The sequence below is a fragment of the Silene latifolia genome, chromosome 2, assembly GCF_048544455.1.
Source record: "Silene latifolia isolate original U9 population chromosome 2, ASM4854445v1, whole genome shotgun sequence".
In the NCBI taxonomy this organism is placed as follows: Eukaryota; Viridiplantae; Streptophyta; class Magnoliopsida; order Caryophyllales; family Caryophyllaceae; genus Silene; species Silene latifolia.
Window position 1 is genome coordinate 82,188,126 of NC_133527.1, and position 9,933 is coordinate 82,198,058.

A 9,933-nucleotide genomic window follows, 5' to 3' on the forward strand; every position below is an offset into this window, starting at 1 on the left:
TGTCACGATCAAGCATATTAGACTAATGAATAAGACAAATGAAAAAGACAAAACTTCTCACATTGCACACCAATTTTCGGTTTATAGGTAGTATGGAGTCCATTTTATTTTTGTCAATTGTACAATTGTATGTCATGTGACATGTGACATGTCTTATGTCATGTTTTAATTTAAAATGCATATTTAACAAATTAAATATCATTTACAAATTAATTAAATCACATTTAACAAATTAACTAGTAATTCAAAATTACTTTCTCATAAAATGGTCATTTAAATACTAGTTATTATAATTCACAACATCTTTTTTTTTTAGGTGAAATGTGAGAATATATATATAAAAAAAGACAAAAGGTCAAAATTTACAACCACACCTAGTTATAACAAGTATTAACATAAGCCGTTAATACAAGTATAACTCGGACCAAAAAACGAACAAATATGCAAAGAAATCTACAACCTATCCATTCTGCCGCCCAACAATAGAGTTTATACAACCCCATTTGTTCAGCCATTCACGTTCTCCTCTCTGCATATTCCTGCCAACCATGCTCTTGATTCTATGCTTAGATTCCTTTATCATTCTCTCAGCCAGGCCAGCTGGTTTAACCAAAACTCCATTCGTTCTTGCATTGTTCCTCTGTTGCCAGATGTAGTAGCAACAAGCAGCCCAAATCATAGCATGAGCCTGAGATTTCACTCCCATTCTCCCTGTAATATTCATGTTAACATCTATTTTGAAACCACACCACTATTCTAAACATTGCAGCATCTGCCTACTGTACTCACAGCTAAAGAATAGATGCTCCTCAGTTTCATCAGCATCTTTACAAATGCAGCATGCCTTCTCCTGACAGTATCCAATTTTATGCAGTTTGTCTCTGACATTCAGACCCTTATTCATATATAGCCAGGTAATTATAGCATGTTTTGGCACATTCCATTTGTTCCAAACTACATTATACCAGTCTTTCTTAGGTTGTGTATGTCTTAGCCATTCATACCCATGCCTAACAGTGTATCCAGTTGAGTCAGGTGTCCATTGACTGTGTATATATGCAGTCTTCATCAACTCTTTCACTTTGCAAATATCTTTCCAAGCCCAAGCAGCATCAGCAGGTGGTTTATAGCTATGCCAGTCCCCATTTTTCAGATAAATTTGATTAATCCATCTGATCCATAGCCTGTCAGCCTTCCCATAAATCCAATCCACTAATTTAGCTACAATAGCTACATTCCAAGTTTCTGCCTTCTTGATCCCTAGACCTCCCTCCTCCTTTGGTAGAGTAACTGTGTCCCAAGCAACCAGGGGGACTCTATGGTAGTCAGAGCTCCCATCCCAAAGGAAGTTTCTACATATAGCTTCAATTCGTTTGATCACAGCTTTAGGGATAAGGAATATACCAGCCCAATATGAATATAGAATATTCAACACTGATTTAATAAGCATAATTCTCCCTGCATAGGATAGCTTTTTGGCCCCCAAGCTTCGAATTCTATTAACCATCTTCTTAGTCAGGATGTTGCATTCTTTCTTAGTGAGTTTTCCAGCTTGTATTGGCACTCGAAGATACCTGAAAGGCATGCTCCCCTCCACTAACCCAGTGACTTGCTGGATGTCATTTTTAAGGTCTTGTGTAACCCCATTGAAGTACACTTCAGATTTATTATTATTCATGAACAATCCAGCAGCCTTAGAGAATGAAGAGAAATCTCTAATCATCAGTATAATAAATTGAGCATTGCCCTTACAAAACATCAATAAATCATCTGCAAATATTAAGTGATTCAGTTTGATGCCTTTGCATAGGGGATGATACTGAAAAGGCCATCTGTCAGTAGCAAAGTTTATCATTCTTGTGAGATACTCCATGCACATTGTGAATATAAGAGGAGATATAGGGTCTCCTTGTTTGAGACCTCGTTTGCCTTTGAAGTATCCAAAAGAACTACCATTTAGACATAGGGAGAAGGATGTAGACTTCACACAAGTCATGACCCTATGGGTAAAATCTTCAGGGAATCCCATTTTCTGAAATAATTGCTCCACAAATCCCCACTCTACAGTGTCATAAGCCTTTTGCAAATCAATTTTGAAGAGACACCTAGGTGAAACTGCCTTTCTGTTGTATAGCTTCACTATGTCTTGGCATATAAGGACATTCTCAATAATAGATCTTCCCTTGATGAATCCCCCTTGATTTGCACTGATAAGGCCAGGTAACACCAAGGCCAATCTATTGCACAACAGTTTAGACATAGCTTTGTAGATCATATTACAGCAAGCTATAGGTCTAAATTGCTTAACAGAGGTAGGTCTATCACATTTAGGAATCAAAGTGATATTAGTTGCATTTATCTGATTGAGCAATATACCTGTGTGAAAGAAGTCTTTAATGGCTGCACATATATCATCTCCAACAATTTCCCAACTATCTCTAAAGAACCCACTAGTAAAGCCATCAGGTCCAGGAGATTTGTCAATGGGAGTCTCAAAGAATATCTGCTTAATTTGCCAACATTAATAACCTGATTTCTAACCATCTCAGTAGGTTTGTGATTGCCTAACAGCTGTGTATAGTACTCAAGAAAGGCATTTTGAATGCTCTGACTATCCTTACATACAACACCATTTTGATCCTCAATTTGAATAACCTTATTCTGATTGCATCTCCTTCTGATGACACCATGGAAATACGCAGAATTACTATCCCCATGTTCAGTCCATTTTACCTTAGCCTTCTGCAAGAGGAAACTGTCCCTTGCCTCAGTTAATCTCCTCAAAGAATCTGAGATTTTGATTTCCTGCTAGATGAGATCAGCTTGCTGAGGGTCTTGATACAATTGAGTTTGCACTGCATATAACTCCTTCTCTGCCAGTACAGTAGCATTTTCAATATCAGAGAAGCATTCTCTATTTATTTCTTTTAGAACAGGTTTCAAAGCTTTCAATTTTTTCACAACACAGAACATTTTATGGCCAGGAATCTCTTGTTGCCACACCATATAAACTTTTGGAATAAATGTTGGAGCTTTACCCCACATGTTGAAGTACTTAAAGCTGGCTCTCTTCATGCCTCCTATCTGATTATGACTGACAATACATGGGCTGTGGTCAAACAGTCCAGCAGGATGATTATGAGCAGCCATATTAGGGAATTGATCCCCCCACTCTTGATTTATCAGGAATCTATCAAGTATACTATACACTCTTGACTGAGGCTCTTGCTTATTAGTCCATGTATAGTAAGCACCAGTAGCAGGGATATCAGTCATGCCACAGGTTGCTATACAATCAATAAAGTCATCCATATCACTTGCTTGGTCTGACCACCCAATCTTTCAGCAGGATTGATCACTGTATTAAAATCCCCTGCCCAAGCCCAAGGACCTGAACACTGGGTCTGAAACTGCTCCAGATGCTGCCATAAAACTTTCCTATCTTGGCCATCATTAAATGCATAAATCATAGTCAAATGAAAGGCCTGTAGGGTAATTCTGGAAATAACCTTAGCATGAACGAATTGTGCATCATAAGCAAGCACTTGAACATCAAATAAACTAGGTCTCCATAAAAGCCAAACTCTTCCTCCCTTATGATAGTTACTATTGGTAGTAACACTCCATCCTTCCAGCATAGATGAGGATATACTATGAACATTCTTGCCATTTATTTTGGTTTCCAGGAAACCAAACAAGCCTAAATTATTATTATGCATAAACCATTTAATAAACTTCTGCTTATTTACATTATTCAAACCTCGCACATTCCAAAAGCCTATATTATGCATTTTTATCAGGGGGTTCAGGAGTCAAGTTACCAATTTGTGCACTCCCAGTTGCTGGGGTATTTTCATTTAGGACAGCTGTCTTACTGATATTAGCAGGAGTGCTGATCACCACAGTGGCACTAGTGCTGCCCTTCTCCATAACTGAGCTGACAGGAGTAGGGCTACCAGTCCTTTCTTGTCTTTGAGGCTGCTGATCAGGTTTAGGCTTCACAGGTTTCCAAATTTTCTGAATTTGTATTGGTTTCTTTCCAGTAGAGGGAGTATTCTTGCTGCACTTATGGCTCTCATGACCAATGCCATTACATTTACTACATAAAGATGGCTTCCATTCATATTCAATGTTCATTGCTATCAACTTACCCTCTTCATCAAGAAACTTCACTTTGTTAGGAAATTTTTTGCCAATAGTTAACTCTACCATAGCCCTGGCAAATCCCAGTTTGGTCTTGTATGTGGTAGCCTGATCTGCTTTCTGGTACTTTCCAATCAGTCCAGCTATAACAGGGAGGCACTTTCCCCAAAAACGCAGAGGCATTTCATGAATTATTATCCATGCAGGGACATTTTTAACATCGTCCTTTGTGAGTTCCACATTCACATTCCATGGCCTCACTATCAGTGGTTTATTGTCAAACATAAAATGCCCAGCATTGAGAACGTCCTCCTTGTCCTTTGTTTCCTTAAACCTGACAAGGAAAACTCCATTTGGCATAAAAGAAACTTTATCAATATTGTGCTTTTGCCAAATTCGATGGATATAACCATCCAATACTTCCCAAGGAGGATTAGCACCCAACATAAAGCAGTAGACTGCTTTGTTCCAATACTCTATCTCATCATGTGTGTCCTCCTTTGTGAACTGAACAAGATTAGCATCATTCTCATCATCCTCTTCCTCTACTATTGTTTTCTTTCCACGTTTGGTAATCCATAGTTTATTTTCAACAATGGTTTCCTCTTCATCATCTTCAAAGGACAGTCCAGGGATTCCATGCACTTCTTGTGTGCTAACTGTTCGAATAACATCAGTCTCAGACGACCCTTTCTTCCTCAATTCCTGAATTGTAATACTACTTTTTCCACCAGATTTCACCTTAGTAATCCTACTAGCATGCTTGGATTTCATTTTGTTTGATGAATTACGTGCCATAATGGTGAAATTAAGCAGAATATTGAAGCCCTAGTTGATGTCTGCGTAGGTTTTCTCTAGGGTTTCTCATTCTTTTTTTTTTTTTTTTGTGAGAGAGAATATTGATCTCATGTACTATAGTTTAGTTTGCATCACTTGTATATTCACAACATCTTGTAATTATAACTAACTTATCATTCTCATCTCGCGTGTTTCGCAAACACCGATTAATTTTAGTAATATAACTTCTTAAATTACTAAATAAAATCTTATTTAATCACATTATAATAATATGTCATTTTCTCTCTTATGATAATAATTTGTTCAATTTTAAGGAATTAATTAATCTGATCGACATACAATTAATTAACCTTTTCAATTAAGGGAATCATCCTTTAGGTGTGACCTCAAGGGATCAACTGATCACCACCGTCGCACGACAGTAATGTCAAACTCTAGCCAGCCAATCATTATCGATATATGTGGACCAGTTGACTATATATGTAATGTATCATCCCTTTCGTATTCTTGATATGAGATTTAAATATGTGATCAATATGATCGACAATTGTGATCCCATTATTGTCAGGGACACTTACTCCAACACATGAGTGATGCCTTCTATGTATAAACATAGATGATTACATTTTTTTAAAACCAAATTTAGGTACATTTGTCCCTATCGAAATCATTGCTACTCTAGCACCATTTCGATACAAAAATGTCCTATGCTAGACGTCTTACTTTTTATCAATTCATGTAAACTTCTTTACAAAGAAATGATCCATACTTGGTATCTCATACCAAGATAGTGGAACTAGCCTATCCTTTGAGTTGATGTCTCCATCAACTTTGTCCTATCGCATACATCTAGGGTTACTTCTTCTTAACTCCCACTCACTTTCACATTCCTATTTGCTTCAACAAGCAAAAATGAATCTTATGAAGACCTCTCTTCAAGTCATTCGTGATATTTATACACTTAGTAAGAGTGAATTAATATAAAGTGAGTGCAACATGTGGCAAATCTCAACTTCTTGCGAAATTGGACTACCTAAACGTTCAATTGTCATCATGTGCCTAAACTCTTTAGCGCATAAACAATCGATTTGACCTTTCTCGAATTGAGCCATTTGACGGTGTCATATTGGAGTGTTCTTTGTGTTTTTGAAAACTCTTTTCGCAAACTTTTGAATTACTCTTGAGTAATTAAAACTAATATGTCATCTTCATGACGGAGGTGTCATTTCCGAAATCAAGACTCTCTTGATAAAATGTGACTCCCTTTTAAACTCATAATAAGAGTTTGCAACATGAAAACCCCTTTTTAAATATGTATGGATGTTAAGTTGTATAATAATCGCAATAATTGTTGTAAGCTTATGTAGGTGAATTAGTAAATCATGTTACCAATCATTGCTACTGAATTCCTTGAAAGAAACCGCTTCTTATGAAAGAACTATAATAATAAATAGAGGATGAAAGGAGGATGAAGTGTGCGATGTCATAGTAAATACATTAATGAAAAAGAACGAAAAATAGGAAAAATTAACATTGAATGTTTTAAAAATACTTGTGAAAACATGTTCAACAAGTTTTAACATTTATATAATGATCTCCCACTAAATTATATAAATGATTCCAAGATCCGTCTTTAGACAAAAATAGGCATCGCTTGGGCGAAACATCCCATAATTGTGTAAATTTGGTAAGTCAACGCTTGACTAATTCTACCATGAGAAGTCTTGGTCGACGGATTTCCTCAAATCCATCTACTAGCCCCGAAATACAAGACCGTCTTATATCCAGTTGAGTTCAACCAATTTTGGCGTGTGATAACCGCTTACCACCCTACTTACTCAAGGTAAAAAGAGAACACCCCACTTGGGCGAGCGTGGCTCTAATGAACAAGAGATTCATAAGTGTTACTAATTGGTAAGGCTAATCTCAATTTTAGTTATGTGAGAGATCTTGTCAATTTAGTCATAAATTCCCTATAAGTGAACTAAGTCGGTGAATGTAAATGACGTGAATTGACAATCGCGAAGATAAAATGCATGTGAATGGCGATTTTGGCATGCGCGAAAATAAAACAAGCAAACAAGTAAGCATATGAATAAAACCTAGTATGGCCACCTAGTTAATAAAAACTAGTCTATTACATTTCGGAAACCAACTCCTTGGTCCCTTGCCTCTTCATTCCAAAAGTGGCTTCTCCTTATGGGATTTGGAACACCTTCAAAAAATAGACTCCGTCTCGATGTAATCCGTCTTTTGGAAACGCTGGTAAGAACAACTACTACAATTGGATTACATAGCTATTCCTATTATACATTAATTAATAAAATAAATAAAACTATTAATTAATTACAAACCGACGATACGAGATCGTATTTAATTACAAACAAATCGATATTCCCATTCATTTCGGATAATAACGATTAAAATAAACTAGGCCATACTAGGTACAACAAGATAAATACTTTATATAAATGACAATCATTCATTCAACTTAAATAAATATGCTTAAAATGCTGTAAAATGATGCCAAAATCGCCCTATCTATCAATCGTTGGTATCCATCTCGGTTTTGTGGATTTAATCGATTTTTAACATGTAAAAATCAATAATCAACTCTTAAATCTCATTTAAGTCCAAACTAATTGTCCAAACTGTTTTGGACCTCAAAATTAGTCCTCACTAATTTTATGATGAATAGTTAGTTTGATTTGGTGATATTTTGCTAATTTAATTGGTAAAATCATAATTTTTAAGTAAAAATCCAAAATAATTGAAAAATTACCCAAAAAATTGAAACAAAAATTTTGAGTATTCTGTAATATTTCCAAGAATACCAAAATGTCAGAAAAATTGCCCCAAAAATTTGGATAAAAGTTATGAAGAAAAAGATCGATATTTATCGATTTTAACCACTAAAACCAATAAACATCAAAACAAGGTGAAAACACATTTTAAATTTCACTTTTAACTTTTAAATAATATTTTTAAATGTACATAAATTTATCATGGGCAGGAACAAATGTTTCAAAATTATGATTAATTTATTTCACTTTTATCGACTTTTATCTCATAAAATCAATAATCATGCAAAACTTCGAATAAACCTTCAATATTTTGAATACAATCAGTAGAAAACATGTATGAAACAACGTAAAAATTCCATGGCCCGAATCATCCTTTAACTATTTTTAGTCAATTTATAACTAAAATACGGCATTTTGACTCGGTTTTCTACCAAAAATTATTTAAAATAGCAAAATAACTTCATAAATCACCAAACTTTACCACAAATCTTTTGAGATTATTAGGTGTGCATGCCCCAAAAATTTCGTGCTAAAACCTCTTCTAACACAATTTTTGAGTTTTTATAAATTATCTCATAATTTATTAATATGCTTAAAATCAACATGCAAATTACAACCCTAAGCTCTGATACCACTTAAAAGATCATAGATCCTAATTAGACACTCTAATTAAATGTCAAATTATCTCATAACTTGAGTTTATGTGATCTATATAACATGCATGCAATATAAAAGCATATTAATATAAAAGAAGAGGAAAATAATTTTCCTTACATTGAGAAATGGTAGTATTTGGGCCCAATCAAGATCACCCATCTTGGTTGTTCTTGAGCTTAAAAAAAATGGCAAGATCCTTCATCTTCAAGTGTCCAAAATAGAACACCTCCTTTCTTAAGCACCCAAGAACTTACACAAAAACTTACCGAACAATCTTACTAATATTAACTAGATATTAATAAGATTACCCTTGATAATATGTAAATATTACTAACAATCTTAATAATAATTTTGTTTATTAACATCTTTGTAAATTATGGTTTTAGAGAGAAAGACCAACAAGCTTTTCACATGAAAATACACAAAATGAAGTAGTGTGTAAAAATGAGCAATTGTTGGTCCATAAAGAGGAGGAAAACCGGGTGGGAGTTGGTGGAGTGAGTGAGTGTACATGTTTTTATTTTTGTCCAATCTTATCTCACATTCAAATGATTATAAGATGACTTATGGAAGAAAGAACAAGTAAAGTGAAATGATTATGTCTATAATCATCCACTACACTCCATTTACACGGTCCAATGTCCCATTTACGGGTCCATTTTGGTTCTTATATTTGTCGCACAAATACGTGTAAATTTTATTTAAACATCGTATCATGTTTAAATGCTTCCAATTAATTTCGTCTAATTCACTCCGTAAATATATGTGTACCGCTACACATATAGTTTACTTACCAATACTAATCACATTAGTCAATTAGTACTAATTTAATAATTAACTGCTTAATCATTAATTCCCGTCTCAAATAATTTATTATTTAATTATCGCATAATTAAATAATAATTTCCTCACCTCGAGTTCACAACTCGATATCTCTCTAAATCAATCTAATCAACTAATCTTTTAGTCATTTTATCAAGGGACTAATATAAATTGTATCTCACACAATTAATTAGCTTTCGTGTTGGGGCTCGTTCCTTTAGGTGTGACCGAAAGGATCACCAACACCGCTCTCACGACAGTAACGTCAAACCCTAGTTGGCCAACCGTTACTGATATACGTTGATCAGCTGACTGGTATTGGCAATGAATATCCCATGCATATTCCTTAATGTGATTTAGTAATATTATCTCTCACTATTGTGGAGGACAAATACTCCAACATAATCACCCCCACAAAAATGTCCCTCACAAAAACTGCCCACCGAGGAATACCCCTCCAAGGTACCCTCGGATATCGGAAATTAATGGCATCTGGAGAGATGATGTTGAGGATGTCTATATCGTCCCAGGGAAGCAGACGAAGGAGATCGGTCACCTTACCCGGTCTGGACGCCCCTATCAGAACCCGAACAATCCAACGGTCGTTCCAACAACGAATGACCAAGTTGTCCCGGACATGGACACTCAACCAAAGGCTACCGAGAATTCGATCCTCAAATAGCTTTAGAAGGCAATAGCCGAAATCTCA

The 9,933-nt window shown here is 35.3% G+C and overlaps 1 protein-coding gene across 1 annotated transcript; it reads right to left on the reverse strand.

The window, feature by feature from the left end:
* Positions 1 to 460: 460 nt before the first annotated feature.
* On the reverse strand, positions 461 to 3,638 carry LOC141641010 (uncharacterized). Its single transcript, XM_074449688.1, has 5 exons — positions 3,392 to 3,638; positions 2,857 to 3,287; positions 2,626 to 2,805; positions 790 to 2,503; positions 461 to 711 (listed from the first exon to the last, which is right to left on the reverse strand). Exons 1-5 carry the CDS (start codon positions 3,636 to 3,638, stop codon positions 461 to 463), a joined length of 2,823 nt encoding a protein of 940 aa, XP_074305789.1.
* Between the last annotated feature and the right edge of the window lie 6,295 nt (positions 3,639 to 9,933).